General features: G+C 30.2%; 1 protein-coding gene across 2 annotated transcripts in view; it reads left to right on the plus strand.

The window, feature by feature from the left end:
• The window catches only part of LOC100169402 (octopamine receptor beta-3R), a 195,177-nt gene that overhangs the window by 80,504 nt on the left and 92,147 nt on the right, over nt 1-22,526 (plus strand). Inside the window, exon 4 of one of the 2 annotated variants that reach the window (XM_029489381.1) lies at nt 6,490-7,274. The exons of the other annotated variant lie outside the window; for it this stretch is intronic. Within the exon in view, the coding sequence (XP_029345241.1) occupies nt 6,490-6,641 (152 nt within the window). The 3' untranslated portion in view covers nt 6,642-7,274. Of the gene's footprint in view, nt 1-6,489; nt 7,275-22,526 lie in introns of those variants that run through there. 2 annotated transcript variants of the gene reach the window in all.

Here is a 22,526-nt window from a genome sequence, read left to right on the forward strand (position 1 = left end):
TAACATAAACTATTCCAGCACCCCCTAAATTCACACCCAATGTGCGCCTATGACGACAATACAACATAATATGTCGTCCTAGCAATTTTAGTAGTACCTACCTATATATATATATATATATAATAGGTAGGTACTTCACGTTGGACAAAATAATTTATAAGCCACCACGCGTATATTGATTGCTCTTGAACACGATAATGTCCGTAGGTCAATAATTCATACACACATAAAATACTATATACTATTATACCTATATACGTGTAATAATATATACTTAACGCACAAACAACGATCAATTAATTATTTAGCGTTTTAATATCAGGCGCACGTGATAATATTATTAGCCCGGTATAGACGGTATAAAGACCAGACGGACGTTTGTGTCGTAGAAACGCGAGCTTATAATAATAATTAATATTATATTATATATTTTTATTGCGATCCGTTAAAAATGACGAAGCCACAAAATGGCGTCGTGTTTTTATTCCCGCGAGATTGTAATTGTTCTATGAACATAAAGTATAATATTATTATTATAAAACGAGCACGTGGCAAAAACGCTACGACTGGCAAATCCAACAAAATGAGTAGGTATATTTTGTTCACATAATATGACCCTGTGTATAGTCGTTTTTGATCATCAGTGAAGAATCAGCCGCCGACCACGACGTTTAAACCAGCCCGAGTTATTCTACTCTTCGAAAATTATTACTACCTAATATACGCGGGGTGATTCAGCAAACTTGCTCGCCTTCATTTAAAGGAAACTTTAATAATGGTGTTATTCGTGTTCTGGTTAAAATTCTAGAGATTTTTAGTAGGTACTATACTTATAGATTGTCCTGCAGTGGTGATACAAATATATGCTTTCAAAGTTCAAACGAGAATCCCACTTTTCTACTATGAATTATTGAGTGAATAATTTGTTTGAAAATGTTTATGTACCCAGCATTTTCAAATTCAAACGAGTGATTTTTTAGTTATTAAAATGATTTTACAAAAATATCAAATATATATATGTATATTGGATCTTTATAATACTACCTATATTTATTATACTTAAACCATTTCTAAAAATTATAAAATAAGCTTATAGAATAATAATATTAATTACTTACATTTTCAAACCACCAAAGCCACCATATTTTCTTCTAAACCAGTTGGCTATTGTTAACCTTACCTAGTAGACCAAATTAAATAACAAAAAAATATAAAAACTAATCGTATCGAATTGATACGTCAACATTTTCTGAGCTGAATAATTTACAATGAAAGGGAAGGAGTCATTTGAAAAACTGGAAGTTTGTACCTCTACAAGACACGCGTCTTATTAAGTATAGTACACAAAATATCTCGAGAATTAGTCAATAATGTGGTCTTATAAAGAATGTCTGACTGACTGTGGTATTGAAGAAAAAATAAGGGGGTGTGAAGAGTATGCTCGGTGAATCACCCTGTATATTATACGAGTCCCCGTATAAACGCATAATATTGTATATCATATAATAACAATTATATGCAGACCCTGTGCCTATTGTACACGCTGAGCTATAAGACTGCGTCGCTCGTCATCATTATATAATAATATAATATAACATCGACCGTCGCAGTTCGCTTAATCTATCTTCGTTTGTCGTTTAATGAACTATTTTACAATGGAACGTTGTGCAGCCGGATATCGTAATCGCATTGTTGTTATAGTGTTCGAGTGTGCCAAGTATATATATTATATTATATACATTTATATATATATATATATATATAGGTACGCACGTGCCTGCCTCTACTCGTCGAATCTCACGTCGTCCACAAAGCCCCTTTTCGTGTACAAAAACAAACACACACACACACACACACACACGCACATAGCACGCGTGGCGTTACAATCGTATTGTCTCCCATAGTGCCATCGAATAAAATAATACACCGAGAACGGATCGAAGGTAGATTATACTGCAAAGTGCCGGTCCGGCAGATTAGACGCCGTAGTGTATAGACGAGGCATGTCAAACTCAGAGTATTAACTGGGCCAAATATATTGAATAGCTTAGCATGCAGACCACACCTACAAATTTATCGAAAAAAACACATTTTCTACAATTTTTTTATTTTATAGGTACATAAATTACAATACCATATAGATACAATACTATTTATTACAGTTTATCAGGAGATAAGACAGAAAAGTAAATTCATGTATACCTCTCACTAATATACCAATGACACAAAAGGAAAATTGTATAATTTTTTTGTACCTATTCAATTAATTGTTCATTAATATTGACCTATATAATAATAGCCATCGACGGGCCATAAAAAAACGTGCAGAGGGCTATTTGATATGCCTGGTGTAGGTGATATGGTAATATTATTATTATTAATAATAATAATAATAATTATTTATTATTTATTTTTTTTAAGATAGATTCTTAGAAGGGCGGTTTTAATGATTCAATGCAGTGTACACGCCTACTACAGTGATGTTAAAATTATTCTCATTATTATTCGACATCGCTAACACGGTAGTAAAAATATTAAATAATTTGAAAAAAAATTATATAAATTATATGAAACTTTTCATATTTTATAAACACGCTGTTTTCGCTATATGCCGATATATTATATTATGTTTTAAATCCAATGATGATAATAATAATAATAATAATATGAGGCAAATAATATTGTATCAGTTAAACGAAGAAAATGTAAAAACGGTAAAAAAATTATTTAAGAGGATTGGAAGTGGTGATTTTCTGTCTTTGTTAAACACACGTGCCACATAGGAGATTGGACGTGTTCTATACTTCTAACGTACTTACCAAATTATATATTGAAGCGATAAGAACACTGAAAACAAATTTGAATATGTCGTTAAGTCTACTTGAGATTGAATTTTAATTTTTTTTGATTTCAACCAAATTCTAAAAATTTTGTATTTAAAATAGAAATTATAAAATTGTCATATTTTAACTTTTGTAGTAGATAGAATCAAAAACCGCTAATGGTTTTTCCTCGTTTAACTGACTTATTATGATATGGCTCATTTTGCTATTATTAATTATTATCATTATATTTAAAACACTGTCTGAAAACAGCATACCTACCTATTTATAAAATGATTAATTTCATATAAAATTTATAATTGTTTTGCATTTAAAGATTTCAAGTATGATACAATTTTTTATTTAATTCACTAATTATAATATACATTACATTTTATAATTGATGACTTGAAAAAAAAATCAAAAATGCAAATATATAATTCCAGGCACTACTTATAACATGATACCATATACAAATTATAATATATTACGCCAACAATAAAAACAACTTTCATTTCAAAAAAATAACATAACATTTTAAGTCTTAAGTTTTAAGATATTTATTACTTATTAATTATTAGCATTTAACAGAATAAAAAATAGACCTTCATAGGATAGGAAAAGCTCTCTGGTATCAGTATACAACTACAACTGTAGTGTTATTTAAATCAAGTCAGTGTTAAGTCTCGCATTAAGATATCTTAAAAAATTAGGTATTATAGGGGCCCAGAGTGACGACACCTCATCAATACACGAAATGTACTAAACTCCTTACTGTTAAGAAGAAAACACGTAAATATCGTAATCAAATGTAATATAATTTATTAATTTATAGAAAAATTATACCTAATACCTACACTTGACGATTAAAACAATACAATTTAGTTATATTTAATCAAGCGTTAACAATATTAATACAAGAAGCGTGTTGAATATTATCGCTATTTTTATTGTTTCGGTGGTCGGGGGAATCTGCAGCGCGTAGAGCTCCGATATTCGTGTCCGACCGGCCGGACGTCCGCAAACGGTGTCCCGGCTCCTAACCACAGATATATTATGTGGCATCCGTCCCCATCGTCAGCTTTGCGCAGTGGCGATATCAGTCCATCCGGACCTAACCAATACTCCGCCATGTGGACACGAAACATTGTCCGCTTAGGCAATTTTACTAAGCGATAAACGGACTCGTATCGGCATCAGCCATTGAACATTGAATCTCCAACCCTCCTTCGACTATTTGGCGAACACCGTCCTCCGGTCGTCTATCCACCTCAACGATCGAGTGTTTTTCAGTTTCCTCATCTACTGCGGGTGGGTTGGTCTCGGAAATGACTCTATACACAACCGTAATATAATACCCATCAACAGGACATGACTACCCTATGCGTACTAAAATTATGATCTATAATAATTGATAATTATTAATTATTATTAGGATTTAGGGCCATGAATTAAATGCACTGAAACCCTATGTTATGCTTTTTAAATTCGTTTAAATCAAAAATGACAGTAGGTATACAGTGCACTGTAAGTATAGGATTTGAGAATCGTAATTTAATTGAAAATCTATCAAGTTTAAATTTTATTTTAAGCCAAATATTTTGTTAAAGTACGACGTGCGACGTCCGTACAAAACGTGTAAAATATTTAGGGGACAAAAATTAAAAATAATCCATAAGAAATTATGTGTAAAATGTTTCAATTTACGGAAATTATTAAAAATATTGAAAAAAAAATGATCTAATAATTCGGTAGGTACCTAATAGTACAATGACAAAAGTACCTAACAATACAATGACAAAAAGTCTCAACATTCAATTCATTAATACAATATAGTATCTGATTCAAACTTTGTGTTAAATAAGTTATGTTTTACAGTAAACTAAAATAATGAATTTTTCTACAAATTTATAATTCTAATTTATTATTATATTATTATATTACTCTTGAGTCGTAATTCGTAATAATAATAAATTGATACCTACCTGAGTAGTAAATCTCAGTTATGACTGTTTTCACGATTTTGTTTAGTTAAATCATAAATTGTATTTACCACCCACTACCCAACTCGACTATAAGTCTTATCATACCTATATTTTAACATATTAAATACGTTTTTGGGCTGAATACACGTTTTTTGTTTTTCTAACCAATTTTGAGGAAGATATTCATTGTCGTAGTTACTTATTAACCAAAACATATTTATAATTCATAGATTTTCCTTGTAATGGAAATATAATATTGAGTAGCGTACTTTTTTTTATAGGACTGCTCATTACTCGTCAAAACTCATCTATAGTAGTCGAGCTGGTTGATAAAAAGTTCTAGTCGTGTGGGTCTCTCGATTTTTTCTGATTTTTTTAATATGAGTTAGTTTTTAGAGACAGTTCAGAATACTGGGTTTATACAAACGATGAATTTAAAACGTTTTTGCCAAAAACTTTTTGAAAGTTTTCGTACTTAGAGATTGAACAATATTGTTTTCTTCACCAAAAAGTATAGACATTCCTAATAAATCCACATCAATCATGTTTTGTTAGAGGGAAAAGTCGTCGGAAAGCGGACATGACGTGCGGAGACTATTGTGTCTACGTTTATGTTGAACATTTTATGTTATGTGCAAGCAAGACTGATGGATAGTGCACCTCTAATAAGGAAAACGTCTAAGCACGTCAAGTAAAAGAAAGATAAAAAAAATACCAGAGCAATTTTACACTAGTCAGCAGGTTATGGAAATATATCTAAAATACTTATAATAATAATATTAAAAATATAGTTTATAAGTAAACTCGACATATAATTTAAAACAATTTTGACGTTCTCTTTTGTTTTCTGAGTTTAAAAAATTTTGCTCAAATCTACAAAAAATTTTTTTGTGGTCGTTTAAGCCTTGTGAGTTAAGTTTTTCATGTCCTTACATTAAGATATTTTTGACAAAAAGTTATAAGAATACAAATGAAATGTAACTTTGTCAGGTCATCCAGGTTTTTAGTGAGTTGAAACAGTTATTAATCAAGTGATTAAAAATAGGTAGGTACCAATTTTTATTTTTCGTGAACTATTTTAATTTTTAAACGCACGTTCTAGTAATTTCTGTTCATAAGATTCCATTCGGAAAGTATTATTATATTAATTATTATTTCCAAAGTGGTAGCTCCCAATAAATACTATTTAGTTAGCCAGATAGCACCTACATTGTAAGTTATAGGTAGGTATATAAAAATGCATTGTTTCCATGTATATAATATTATTTATTCCATTTTTTTTCATTCATAGTTTGAGAACAACGTTTATACGCAAACAAACGAATCTAGCTTTAATGAGTCGTTACTGTATAATATTAATGTATTAATATAATCCATAAGTACTCGAATAGCCTAACAATACAATTTTAAATTGAACCATTTTATGTGTTATTTTTTAATACATTTTGAACACAAGGGAAAAACGATAATGACGTATAAAATAGCCATTAGTCGGTTGATTCACATCGTTGTTCTATGTTAATTGATTTATATTAATTATTCAGTTTTTTACTACTCACACAAACAATGTCCAAGCTTTCGTGTTTAAGCATATCATCCACTACATATGTATGTAATGTAAACAATATAATAACATTTATATAATTATTATAATTATCATATTATGTTATATTTTAACATAGGTTATCAAATTATCAATTGGTACAACAATTATGCAGAAACACCGCTGGGCGCTGACAGAAGATATTATACCTACGTTGTTTACATTTTAAATGTCATAGTACGTGTCTATTGTAACGGAAAAAACCAAACAAATTACATATTATATCGTTGAAGTATTCCAATTTTGAAATCATCAACATCTTCCACATTTAGGGAAAATATTTTACTCATTGAAACGTGTGATGTATTATTTTTGGAAAACGCGCTAAGATTGATGAAAGTTAGAAATGGTAGATGAGATTTTTCTGTAATCCACGCTATATTATAACACTTTGACTGTTCTCCGTACGTAGGCAGACAGAGAATTGGCAGCCACCGACGAAAGAGCAAAGTCAGATGACAAATTGTCTTCGTTTCCTGGGGCTTATAGATATCCCTTTTTGATTTTGGACTCTTTCCAATGTAAGATAACACTACTAGCCAGTCTAAAAACGTGTGGTGGTCATTATCAATATTTGTTAGAAACTATTTAAATGTTATTTCGATAAAAACAACCAGTTACGAGTTCTTAATTATTCTTAATTTTCAGAACGACCGCATAATAATATGAATTTGTTGAGTATTAATATTCCCAAACCCGTTTCGGTTAGGTGGTTTTGTTAACTATCCTAAACCATAAAAACTCATTACACAAAGCGTAAGATAATTTTTTTATAGGTTTTTCGTTTGAAAAAAGTTTTAAAGCTTAACGTTTAATGCATAAATAATCCATCTCTTAACATTTAAATATTTAATATGCTAAAACGAAATAATTGTATACATAAAAGCACTTTTGAAGTAAAAAAAAATCAAATTATATAGGTAGTTTATATTCAAATTAATCTTCTTAATAAAAGTAGATTATTATTGAAACACATTTTGTATAAAAATAATTGTATATCCATGTGAATTGTACAACTGCATTTTTAAACATAACTGTATTTAATCTAATGTAATTAATTTAAAAGATAATTATTATGTTGATCACGTAATTCAAAAATCGAATTAATAATTTTTATTTTTAGAACTAATTTTTCAAAAAAAATAAAAAATTAGAAAGCTATGTACACATATTAATTTAGTGTTTATAATTACATGACTATTATAGTATTATTGTATTCTAGAAGTGTTTAATTTATTCTAATTTATAATCAATCTTGTGATACAAACACTAGTTTCTATAATTGATTAGACGTTAAAATAACCTATTTCAATGATTAGACCCCGGTAATTTGTCAATATTTTTTCTGAATTATGTTTTTAATTTATGTCATATGGACGATTATACTATACCTACTGTTGTATACATATTTTCCAACATATTATATGGGTGGGGATACCGGATAGGTATAAATAATAATAACGAAACGATTTGAACAAAACTCCAAAGCAATAGTAATTAGTAATATGGAAATAGTTTTTAAAATGTCGACGAGACTTCATTTTTTAAATGTTTTTAATGGAAAAAATAATTAACGTCGATAATAAATTGCTATTTTTACACCTGTTGCGAAATGATTGGTTATTAATTAATTATATTACAGTGGAGTGTAATGACTTTACCGTTTTATGCTTTATACAGCGAATCTGTATTGTATAGTAATATACCATGTCGGTGAAATCCTATAGGCCTTTCCCCCGCACCTACCTACTCGAAAAATAAAACATATTTATATTTAATCCGTATAAATACCAAGTATATTATCATAATGTTATGATTTATTAGTCCGGTCGTGTACTTAACCCCTTCGACGTACAATTCGAATGTAAATAATTATTATTATCATCGCATAATGATTTGTGATTTATACATAATTATAATAATATATATTATGAGTCGTCGCGCGCCAGCTTTATAACGCCACTGCCGCCACTGCCAGCGCCGCTGCTTATCGCTGAGAAAGCTGCCAAAGTCGAGACGATATTATGACCACGACTGTCCGCCATCACATACTCCGCGCGACGAACACCTCCTCCTACTATTATAACCAAAACATATACTGGGTCATAAATATATAAATATAATATTATATTGTAATCATTCATTTTTCACCGACTCTCTATTTCCGTCCATAACATTATTTTTGCTGAACACCAAGCGCGTAATCGACCGACAATATTTTACGTCATATTTTCTCTGCCTCGAAGGTCGGTCGAAAGACCTGTGTGCGTCTTTTAGTTTTTTTATTTGATTTTTTTCCACACGAACATGGATGAGTAACTAAGCCAATAAAAATCGCTCCCTCGGCGGTTGTTCACCGGTGGTTTAATGTCAGTGACAAACGTATACCATCAGCACGTCAGCACCACAAAAATATTTGTACGACCATATTATTGTTTTTTAGGTACCTGGCCGGTACGTGTTTTCTTATTTTCTTATCAGTTTAATTATGTTATGGGTTTCATCGCGAGAGTCCAAAGGCCCCTTTTTTTGTATTAGATAATATAAAGACTATTAATTATTGTTATTTATGGTCAACAATTGTCGCTGCACGGCTGAAATTGTGAAGAATGGTGGTGTGTGATGTGTATCATATAATATGTATAGATGCGTGTGGTAATTGTTCATATTAAAAGGACGATAATTATAAATCATTTGTTATAGGTAATCAATAATTATTTTCCTTTAAATTGTATTTTTCTCGGTCCGAGTTGTATGCCGTTCGACTTTCTCGGCCTCAAATTAATTTTAAAAAAATTCTCCAACTAATTCAAACAAACCGATGGCAATAAAATAAGGTATTATATTCTTCTCCCTCCCATCTCACATCTCACGTGGAAAAATTATGGCTCTATAATAAGGTAATCGGCTCATGGTCGACCATTAATCGCTGGGAAATTGGAGATATTGCGAATAGCGTCTCACGTCTTTTATTAAACACGAAACAATACCCTATTACATTTTGACGGCGAGTGAAATCCGAACGCGAACGCTAATAGTAGCGTCAGTAATATAATATGTATATTTTCGAAATTTCAAATTGAGCTAATAATAACGATATTTTCGGGGGGGGGGGGGGGGGATAGAAATTTTGTCAGCACAAGCTATATTTGAATACATAATAAAGCGTTTACATGCATACGTCTATGTTTTTTGAACCGAAACGTACACGCTCATACACACGTGCTAACATACGCACTCAGCCGTCTCGTTGTATAAATTGCCCATAAATATTAAAGTAAGTATATCACTCGGGAATTCGTCTTTTACGAGTCACGTCTGTACGGCGACGGAGGCTTTTCGCGGCCATAAATTCGCGTGGGACTTGTAGTGGATTGGATCCGACGTATTTTCACGGAAGTATACTCTATAATCTATATTATGTATATAGCGTACGTTTAGTATACGTTCTGATTTTTGTTCGTTGGCAGTCTACAGCTGATTCTGCAGCCTGCATCTGTTGCAAAAAAAAATATCGCTATTAGTCACGTAGACTGTGCTGTCAAAATCCACTAAGCAGTAACTCCGAAAACGCAGTTTTTCAGGAAACTATAAAACAGTTTTCTACACTAAAATAGTCCGTAAAGTAAAAATAATATTTTTTTTTTACATTAAAAGTATGGTAATTATTATAATATATTGTATGAGGAAATTATCTAACATAAAAATCATACCATCTGTTTATGTGTTTTAATGGACTTACTGCATATATATTGCTTGTACGAGTCAGAATTTATTCAAAATAAAAAAGCTGCAAGTACACTTTTGGAGCCATTGCCAAAAGCCATCTGATATCATTGGCGTTTGTGTTAATAAATTAATTTTAGATATAAGTTGTAATTACAAATACAATTTAATGTTATACTAACTAAAATTGATTTATTTTTATTTTTAGAAGAAAATGTACAATCTATATCTAAGACATAATGAGTGTATGTGCGATAAGAGGGAAACAAATAAAACATGATTTTTATAATTTGGAGAAAGAAGCCACCCACTGATGACACTTTCGACTTGGTTAAAATTGATTTAATATTAAAGTGTACATGCGATACATTATACTGATATAGTGATATCATATAATTTAAGTGGTAGGCGGAAAAAAAGCCCAGAAATAGAAATAGAAATGTGAACACATGTATACTCTACTCCTAATTAGTAATTACTAGGGTGCAGATTTGTATGTATTAAAAATTCAAAAATATGTACATATATATTTAATTTTTACCATTACTAATTACCATGTATCAATAGACTATAACAAAATATAATAATATATTATATATTATAATGAAAATGATCATTATAAATATGAACACAATATGATATATTAAATATACATACATACATACTACATACTACTATAACAGTTAATAATCATAAATAATAATAACTAGTAAAATATAATATACTTAACTATTATTATTAGGTTATATTTGTATTTATTAATACTTAACTATTAATCATATATTATAATTACCTTTTTTTTTTTTTTTTTATTGTGGTATCGATGACTGGAGGAGGAACTATGGTGCCAGTACTTCTCCTCCAGCCACCATCGTTTATTGTCAAAACAAACACACGACAATCAACAGCGGCGGGACAATCCCCCACCCGCTGTTATTACAAACAAAATTGAGTTATATTACAAACGGTACAGATCGGGTCTTAACTATAGTAATTCCGCCGGTTTGCAGCCTGTCGCACTCGTTCCTCTTCTTCTTTGATTGAGAGGGTGTTTTCCACCATGCCGTAGAACAGCCTGAACCGCTCTTCGGCCTCTCTCAGGATCGCATCCTTCCCTTGGGCGTCCGCCGGCAGGAGCTCGAACGCCGGTCCACAAATGATGTCCGGAACGTCATCGGTGCTCGGTCGGTGGCCAATCCTGGCTCTCAGGGCTTCACGAAGGCCGTCCCAGTAGGGGCAATCAAACGGGGTGTGTTCAACAAGGTCACCCAGAAACAGTCGATACTCCGGCAGCGAGGCCCCAATATTATAATTACCTATTGAACAATTTAAATGTACCTATGATAGTAAATAAATAAATAAATAAATATTAGTATGTATAAATATAATATAAATAATCATCGTTATTCTTTGTTCTATTGAAAATATTATAAGATCTTCTTTTTCGTTGCTCAAGATTATAGTTTATGTAGGGCCTGTATTATCTGCTATCTAAATATATTAAATTACCTCCAGTTTTTATATTTTTGTATACATTTTAGTATGTATATACCTAAGGCTTATGTTTTTTGATTTATAAATTATTGTACTATGTATATACCTAAGACTGATGTTTTTTACTTATAACTTATAACACAATAAATTATGACGTATACATAATATTGTGTTCATATTTATATTTTTATTTAATTTACAATCTATATTTTATACAATTAACAATTAATAATTAATTTCATTATAATATATAATATATATTATTATATTTTGTTATAGGTATATGGTAATTACTAATTAGGTCATTAGGAGTAGAGTAAACATGCGTTCACATTTCTATTTCTATTTCTGGGCTTTTTTTTCCGCGATTCAATTTAAGTACCTATCTAAAATTGTATGACACACCTTAATTTTTTATTTTTAAATTGTGACAATAATATTATTGCTTATCAAGTTACCTATAATATAGTAAAAATATTAAATATCAATTCTATTTCGGGACCAATGTTAAATTTAAACAAAAATATTGAATTTTGACGGACACTGTGTAAATACAATAATTACTAGGTAAGAAGAAAAGCAGTAACTCTATATCCTGTACCAAAGAAGAGCGCACCAAATTTACGTACCTAACAAAACCGGTTTTGCCCGTGGACGCCCGGTGCGCTCTTATTTGGTACGGAGTATATAGTTCACTCTAGTTCACTTACTGCTTTTTGGTCTTGTATTTTGATTTATTGCTTTTTTACTCCTAGTTATAATGAATAAGTAAATAAGGTACCTACGTACCTACTCCGTATAATATAATGTATACACGGCAAATATACAAAATATATATATTATATAAAGGGTATGTGAGCCTTTTTATGTGCCTAATATATATTTTTTAACGTATATATTACTACAATATATCACCTACATGTAGCGCCTCTGGCATAATGTCATTATGTCAATATTATAATACATAGTACCATTATAGCGACATGTAAGAAACATATTATATATTGTACCTATGGTTCGCGCCACCAGAGACTACCGACGACAAAAACAATAATTCTAGTCAAATCGCTATATAATAATATATGAGTTTGACCGCGTATTATATAAATCTAAAGGTGTATTCAAACACTCAAACACGCGCGTACGTCATATAGTAATAATAATATTATTATATTTGCGTATATACACGTTATAATATATTATACAATTATAAACACTAGTGTTCGTTTAGTGTTTACGTGTATTGCGGTGGTATAATAAGTTCGCGTGGCCCATCCGTGACTCCCGATCCCTGCAGCTTCGGCTCCTGCAGTCCACTCACTCGGTAAACGCTCGAAAATATTATCGTTTCAAACGCTGCCGCCACAGTAATTAATTTACGCACTCACCACATTTACACCGCGACATTAATTACAGTTTAAGCCACGACAAAGAATGGTATAATAATATGCTAATTTCACCGTCATCCGCTTCCGCAGGATTCTTGTATAATATTATAGCTTTGACTGTATAGTGTATAATATAATATTATATAATAATTAAGAAGTAAGTGTATAGAGAACCCGTCCATAGACGAACTCTTATGACGTGATCGCTCCAAGGGATAGCAGCCGATAGATGGCGAGTTCCAAAATTTGTCTCCGACGACCAATACAATTTATATGATCATATTAATGATGCACGCATTTTATTGTATGTACCTACTATGTACCTAAAATTGTGGTAAATTGTGTTGACAGTGGTAAACCGCGATGGTTTGCAAATAGAAATGAAATCAAGAGAACATTTCGTCAACTTTTCTAAACATAAAAATCTCAAATTTGTTTCTTATTAGTTAGTAAATTAAGTAAGTATAATGTACTCAGAGAGATCAGTATTTTTTTAGATTGCATTATATTATATGTATTGTCCAATGTCCATACCATGTGACAGAAATAGAACAGTTTGTATGATACTCAAAAGTTGATAGTGTCACTATTCACCCTGTTTTCTGTGTATCGAATACCGTAATATAATATTGAATATATTATAGACTCTAATATAGAGCATCATCAGATATTAGATATGTATATAAAATTCTAACGGTGTATGTATTTTCGAAAAAAAAACAGATAATAGCTCTGCTGCACAGACATATTGTTACAAGTTTTTCAAGGGGAATATGTTTACATATGTCTAGTTTAAAAACGAGGGTTGAAGAAGTTATGTGTACGATGTAGGTACCAGTGATACGTATCGACCTGTATCGTACTAAGACCTTGATACTGTCTAGTCAAACGTATACTGCAAATATACGTGACAAATTTTTCTTCTTGATAATCGTGTACATTATTTCGCATGTATGAATATGTATTTCATCATTTGCTCATTAAATAGATCACTTTTATTAATCAAATTTTAATTTAATGATCAACCATCGCACGAGAAAAAAAACAATTCTTAGAGTATAGGAGAAAAGTGGATGGCATTTGTTCTTAAAAAAATTTCTTTTCACTCTTCTCATTTAGTTTTTCTTTTGTTTCTTTTTTGTTCATTCTCTTCGTCTTCCAATTGTATATAAAAAACAAAACCGCAGCTGTCGGTCTGGTCTGAATAGACATATATAGTTACAACACAATACACAAATATACATTAACGCCTTACGCCGATCGGTGGATTGTAAAATAATAGACCCACACGGCCTATCCCATTAGATATTGGAAATTGGGATCCAAGTTTCATGATGCGCGTCGTACTATGACGCAGCTAGCGACAGATCAGAAAATACAATTTTTCAATTTCATGCGATTTAAATCCAATCGGTTGTAAACGGCAACGTTCGTTTATTGCTAAATTATGATTGTGATGAAATGTGTATTACGTAGACAGAGGTGTCAACGGCATGATGAAATATGAACTATTTATCTAATAATATTATTATAGGTATTGTAATATATATAGGAATGGTCATTATTGATAGTTTTATCATTTTTCATATTTTCATATAATATTATTATTACTGATTAACTGATTATATAATAATGTATCATGAACATTGGCAAGATGGCCTATATATTAGGTATATAGCTCCATACGACTATTCAATTACATCAGGTATTTTTAATAATATCTATAGGTATATTATATTATGCACTGTATGCGCACAAATAGTCGCTATAACACGTCATATAGAGCCACTGTATGCGGCTACCAATAATCACGTTATAACCGCTATATATATACCTCCATATAATATATTGGCTTATTCGAAATACACGCGTAATGCGTTGGTATATATATATATGTGCGTGACATAATATTATATGTACAATGTGGATATATTATATTGCATGTACCTACACAGATATTATAAACCTTTGGCGCACACGTCTCTATGCCACGCCAAAAACATAATATGACTGTAATACATCATGTATGTAACGCTCGCCATTTCGGCACGTCGTTGCAGGGTTTTATGTTACATAAATCCTTCGAAATTCCGTAATTTCGATAGTATTCATTATCATATTAGGTATGGGGTTAAATATTGTAGAATATTGATTACCGCATCAGTTATGATAATTATACGCGCGTGCATTATACTGTATTACTGTGTATAATAATATAATGTTAGGTATTATAATATATTATACGGGGCGTTGATAAAAAATATACATACACTGGTGTTTTTCTCTGTCTCTGAAGGATATTAATTATGATTACGACGCATCAATAATATTCTGATCTTTGCATAATATATTTTACTAAGTAGGTACCAATATATTTTAGACTTAAAAAGTGTCGATGTTTTAATTTTTAAATAGCAACCAATATTTTATTATAATATTATGATTTAGATAAAGCTCTTAGAAAAAAAAAAAAAATAATAATAATATTAATACAAATACAAATATAGCTGTTGATATATTCTAATTTTTTATGAGCCCCATTATTTCTTTAAACGGTTGTTTATGGTACATTTATACGTATGGTATACGCAGTTGTACACACTTGTATTAATTATTAAGTATTATCAAAATAAATACCGAACGTAGACTTTTGAATATCGCACTATACACAACCAAGATTAATGCAAAAATCACAATTTAGAAATAGGTAGGTACTAAAAATGAGCTTATAAATCAGATGCCAGTCGACCATGCCCCATATATTTATTGAGCACTCTGTATATTTAATTCCATTATAATATGCGCACGCGTTCAAATAGAATTAAACGGGGGGGATAAAGGTTAGATGTCCGGTTTTAATATATCGTTTGTGTTTTAACGCTTAAATATTTTTTATACTGCTTTTAAATTAATACAATTTTCTGTTCTTTTTATTTTTACCTAAATATAAATTTTTGCATAATGTATTTCTGATTGCGCCAGCACATTGTACTCGAACAATAACAGAGTTTTACATATTTTTCCAAATGATTTCATAATATTAATATGCATATATATTCTTTTAAGCCTTTAGCCATTTTTCCAACCTTGTAATACGTCACTGTTTTAGTCGATCATTTGTAATTTCATTGTTGTACTCTTATAAAACACTTTATGTTACAAGCAACTCCAGAGAATAGAAAACAATAGGATATTTTAAATTTTGAAACTTTGACCAACTCATTGAAAAACCTTATCAAACTGACATAGATTAAATACATCTCCAAAACATCTTCTTGTTGAAAGTTGTAAAAGTACTCTAAAGTGTTTTATTCATTGCTGAGGCAACATGAAATATCAAAATATACTCGTTCTCGAATGACTTAAACCAATTTATCAAATATAATAATTTAATATTAAATAAACTGTATTATTCATTTTATCCTAGGTATTTTTTAAACCCCGTTTAATGGACTCGTTTCAGAGTATATCCGTAACTTACGGACTGTAAGTTAAAATCACAATGCTCTCGTATAAAAAGTCCGTACAGCACAATCCTGTTGTATACTTTCTATCTGCTATACTTAAGAAAACCTGACAATTTAGAAAAGGATATTTTTTAGACGAAAACGTTTTATTTACGACTTGCCTATTTTGATTGTCAGAATGATAAATTGACTATACACAATCCTTTATGTTTCTTAAGATGTATTATAGCAGTAAGTAAACAAAACTCTTTATCCGAATCATGCGTCATTTTGGAAAATCGTCTTTAACTTTAAATCATCACCAGCGACTATAAAATATACGTATAAAATATATTATATATATATTATATTTACACAAATAAAATTAAATAAATAATTATAATAATGTAAGCAAATTCTCAAGCCCTGTAAGAACTCAACGAACGTTAACATTGCGTATTTATTTATTTCATTACCTTATTTTTATTTTATATTGTTATATTGTTCATGCATCAAGTCATGCTCTCGATAAGTAATCGCTGACTATTAAGTTCCCAGCGAAAATTATTAAGTATAACGGTTATATAAATCAACTGACGCGCTTTTTAAAAAATTCGAATGTACCGTCCTACATAATTTATTATCTCGTCTGATGCATAAAATAAATAAATCTTTGATGACAATTATAGTGCAATACTGAGAACCCCTGGCGCCGACAATATTTGGACTTCACTTTTCATGATCCCGACTAGAATAAATAGGATGAATTGAATAGACAATTTTATTTCATTTTTATTTTTTAGGAGGAAGAAGCTTAATTGTTTAATAAAATTCAAAGAAACTTTTTTTTTTAATACACAAAATTGTTCAATATCAAATGTCAATATTGTTATTTACTTACAATAAAATTATACCTTTAAATACAATTTAATAAAAATCAAGCCATCAGAGTAAACTCGATAAACTAAGTTCTGGGTGATTGAACCCGCATATAAACAAAAGTAACGCTCAGAATGACATGAATTATATTATTGTAAACATTTAAAGAACTGCAATATTCATTTGGTATTCACATGTGGATTTGCATTAGAAAATTCAATTACAATGCCATCGACGGCGCTTCCGATAATAGGTAACTATTTTTGCACCGCGATAATATTGCTAATGAATGAATCACAACGATTCTACGTAGGTATATATATATACCTGAGTTGCGTCCTACAATATTCATAATATATACGACTATCCTATAATGCGAGTGGCGTTGGCAAACATTCAGTGGGTATATGAAGTCCAAGTAGAAAATCGATTTCACGCGAACTTTTGTAACGCAAAAAGTGTAATTACACGCTTGCTATATAGGCGAGCTGTATTATAGGTTGAACTTTGCTGAAATGCCTCTCGTTTTTTATAAAAAAAAAATTCACCTTTTTCCCACCACTCTGCACCTGCAAGAAAGAAGAAAACAAGTACGTGGAAATAATGGTATGTAATATGTATTATAATATATATACTTTGTACATATGCCGTATATAGATTCATATTAATTTATACAATTTGTGTATAAAATGTATATTTTCAATAGATAGATAGTTCATCGTGTACTAAATGGTTAGATATAACGTTCCACTAGCATATAAACACGAACTATTTCGTTTAAAGTGAAATTTGTAATATTCCTGCGATATATTAATCAGAATAATGATGGTCGGACCTGCGAGCTACATCTTTAAACATTTTTATTACTAAAAAACCATTTAATTATAATTTTATTATTTGGAGTGTAATATAAATGATCATCGTTTAATGTTATTTTTTCGACCATTTCAATATTTAGTATAAGATCACATTAGTAACCTATGCCAGCTATACCTATCTAATTTGTTTGTAATATTGAATAAGCGTTCATCGTGATAGAAAACTACAATATTAAGTAGGCACCTGTTTAGAGTATGTAGCCAAATGTCATAATATTAAACGGAAAAAAGAATTCCTTAAAATATTTATGTATTTAATACCTACCTACAATATAATATATTCAGACATAATTTTATAATATGGAGTGATATGGAAATGATTAACAGATCAATTTTAAGTAGAAATCAATAGGTATTTTGCAAAGTTATTATCCAATAGTCTTTTTTAGTCAGCATCTATTTTTTAATATAATACAAAACCAGATAACTATATTTAACACAACTTATCCTGCAGTGTTGTATCCAGGGGTTTGGGTATTGTGTACAATCCTCTTTTTTTAAACCCTGGATACGCCACTGAAATTATTATCCATCTCTTCTTGGGTGGTAATTTATAATGGCGATAATACATTTGAACCCTTTTCACTATATACATTATATAATTGTGTATTTTAGTGCATACATCATTGTTGTATCATACTAGATATCGTAGGTATCCTTAATCAATATTAAAAAACAAAATATTTTATATTGTAACGCCGTAATGGATTATCTTGTGATATATTTTCGATTGCATAATATTATTTTATCACAGGAGCAGGAGATAAATTATTATTTTATATAATAATGCGACATTTGAGAAATAAACCGATATAGGTAAGGAAACAATTACGTGAACATAATTTTATACTAATTTGCCCTACCTCCGCCGTCTTTGTTTCATCATTATTATAATAAAGCTCGACCAATACCGTGATTATTCGTATTCGCCGTTTCGTTGTAGGCACAAATAGTTATAACAAAGCCGTTGAAACTGTTCTGCTGTATAGTAGGTTTCGAATGTACGTCTTCGTCAAGACTATTCAGTTCAACTATATTACAATGGATGTGTTCAGTTCGAATTCAATAATAAATCATTGTGCACGAGAAACGATTCTGAGCGGAAACGATGTGTCAGCGCACTCAGCTCCTGTTTATAAGGATATGTTTTATAATCATTTATTTACACGATACTGTTATTAATTTATAATTTAAAAATATACCCCCCTTCCACATAAAGTACCAGCCAGATTCAATTTGCTAACACTCAATTAAACGTGTTTATGAGCACGGGTTTTTTTTTTTGGGGGGGGGAGACAAATTGACAAATGTTGACTTTATCGCAACGTAATAATAATAATAATAACACGATATATATTATTATATTGGTCGCTACCATAAAATATTCGTAAAAATCCACGCGTTAAACGCATCGTATTATTATAATGTCGTGTTAAAATGTGCGCAACTTTAAGGACATTCAAGCGGTATATTATACATTTTATGGAGCCTTAACCCCCAATACTGCCTGCAAGCAGTATCGTATATATTATAATAACTGACAAACGTCTGGCAAACGATTGTAATAATTGTGTTATTGCGGTACGCCACACGCCGTAATATCACATTAACACCGAACTATAACAATAATGTATGTTTCGTTGGGGTTCGTGGATTGTATACTTGTGGATGACAAATATGACGCACATTATGCATTTTATCGGATAACAAATAAGCCAAAATAATAAAGCACAGGCGAAGTTGTAGATATTATTATTATTATTAATCTAATCATAAACTCATCAGACGAACATTGTTATAGCAAATTATAAATCACTGATTTGGTTTTTGAGGTTTTCAATGTGAATTCTCGTACGGAAGACGCACAGAAGTAAAATATATTACAGGTACTTAAAACTTCAGTTGATGTTGGTTTTACACTTTTAAGTTTATTTCTGCATATATTATATTATATTATTATGCGTTTTAACTAATTATTACACACGCTGACAGCTGATTTACGATACGTCATTTATATTTTAATGGTAAATAAAAATATAGTACATTTATACACCAATTCTTTTTGAAATCATATTATTATTAATATTATACGTTATTGGTGACAAAATAACCACATTGTATGTATAGGTAGGTGCACTATATAATGGGTTTGTCAAGCGTACGGTATATTAACATAATATGAAAAGTTAACACAGTCAAAATTACTATGAGACGACAAATAAACGTCATATATTAGTAATATTTTATTTTATATAGGAATATGCACTAACGGTAAAACCTTTACATTTCAACAAATTTCACGTGATGTTGGTAAATAATTTAATATTATATCGTGTGCCTTTAAATTTATTTTTAGGTCGAAATAGTAGAGTCATTTTTTCACGAGTCAATCTTTTAAAATATAATTTATTCAATATAAAATAACCATTCATATATATTTTAAACATTAATTATTTGGAATTTATTACTACACATATAAAAATGTTCACCACTCTCCTGACTTATTATTGTATTATATAAATTACCAATTAGGAAATACAATAATCATTAATATAATTTAACGAACCTGTTCAGTGGGGCTCATTATCTTTTTGAAAGAATTTAATGAAAATAAAAATATAATGTTGGTATTAGTAGGTATGTATCATTCAAAAGTTACAAAATATTAAGTTCTGTTTTACAATATTGTCATTAAGTTTTCATAGCAAAAATAACGGAAATATTATTATACTAATATACACCATAGAATAGTTTGCAAGACGTAATTATTTAATAGTTATTCCTTGATCCTAATTTGTTTTACGAACCTATGTTTATGATCATCGCTAAGGATATTAAAAATTGCACCCATTTTTATGCAGTACCCAGTACTCATCTATATAAAGTGTGAATATCTTAAGTTGAGCTCCCGTTAAAGTCTAATTATTTACATTTATCTTACCTGATTAAATTAGCAACGTTCTATACTTCTATGCCCTATATCTTATCATGCGTCTACTAACAATTATTATGTAAAATACATATTGTTCAGAGAATATTATAATATGTACATATATAATTTATAAAATACAATGTAACAATTAAGACGCGTTATTAGAGAGTGTAAACACATCCATTACAGTGACCTACTCAGTAACGGGGTTCGTTCGAATCCTACAGTACAGAAAAATAGCTTTTCCGATTTTTTTTTAAACGTTGAAAACACATAATACCATACATCATTCTTATAGACCAGCCGCATATAATATGTACTAAGGGTGATAAATTCTTGACAATACAGCAGTAAGTGATTTTACAGCACACGTTTCAAGACAATTTTCAGTATAATTCGTGTTCAAAAATAACTTTGTTCATTAATTCAATTATTCACTATTAATTACTATAATAATATATAATTCAGAATTCAAATTGACTGAGAAATATATTTTGGACTGTCTTAAAATATTCACGAAATGGGGTTGTAATTGTATTATGTAAGTGAAAATTACTTGGAGCAATTTTGATATTTTTTGGGACGATAATTGGTTATGTACGCTGTTAAATCATATTATACATTTTATGAACTATAGAATACTAATTAATTTTAATTTGATAATCTAATTCGCGTTATAGTTGATATCAAAATTATATATAGCATGTTATCCATATACATAATCAGTTGACGACTGAGGCTATAGGTTTATATTATTATGTTTAAATTGCCATATTTTGTATTGTGTTATACCTATATAAAATTCAAATTTTAAAGTTTGATCGTATAGTAAACCGTTTATTTAGTGTCCCGCGTTGTTGCTTTTCGTCATTTTTTCTTTTTAAGTATGAAATGTAACTACATATACATAATTTATATTATACATATACCTACACAATATCGATTGGTATAACGCATTATTTTTCGTTTTACACTCACCGTATTCCTGTCCGTCTCGGCGACACACATTCGCATTAATAATAATGTCTATTAACTTATTGACATTTCGTTCGATGGAAAATGTATTCCCAGCGCGTTGTGCCTACTTATATATCACAGAGTGCGGCTGAATAAACCGTCACTGCAGCTGATGTTCACCAAATGGTTATTTCGCGGCATTGCCTTTTATTCGAACAAAATAATAATAATAAAATGTACCTACCTACGTTACAATCTTGTTGTGAACCTCAAACAAAAAGAGCTATACAGGGATTATTCCGAAGTCAATGGAATATATGCACTATAAGCTTAAATATTCGGATGAAGTGCATAAATTTGCATTGGTATTCAAATATATTCAGAGGCAGCATAATTTAAATGTTAACTAGGTGTTA

The sequence above is a fragment of the Acyrthosiphon pisum genome, chromosome A2 (genome assembly GCF_005508785.2).
Source record: "Acyrthosiphon pisum isolate AL4f chromosome A2, pea_aphid_22Mar2018_4r6ur, whole genome shotgun sequence".
NCBI lineage: Eukaryota > Metazoa > Arthropoda > Insecta > Hemiptera > Aphididae > Acyrthosiphon > Acyrthosiphon pisum.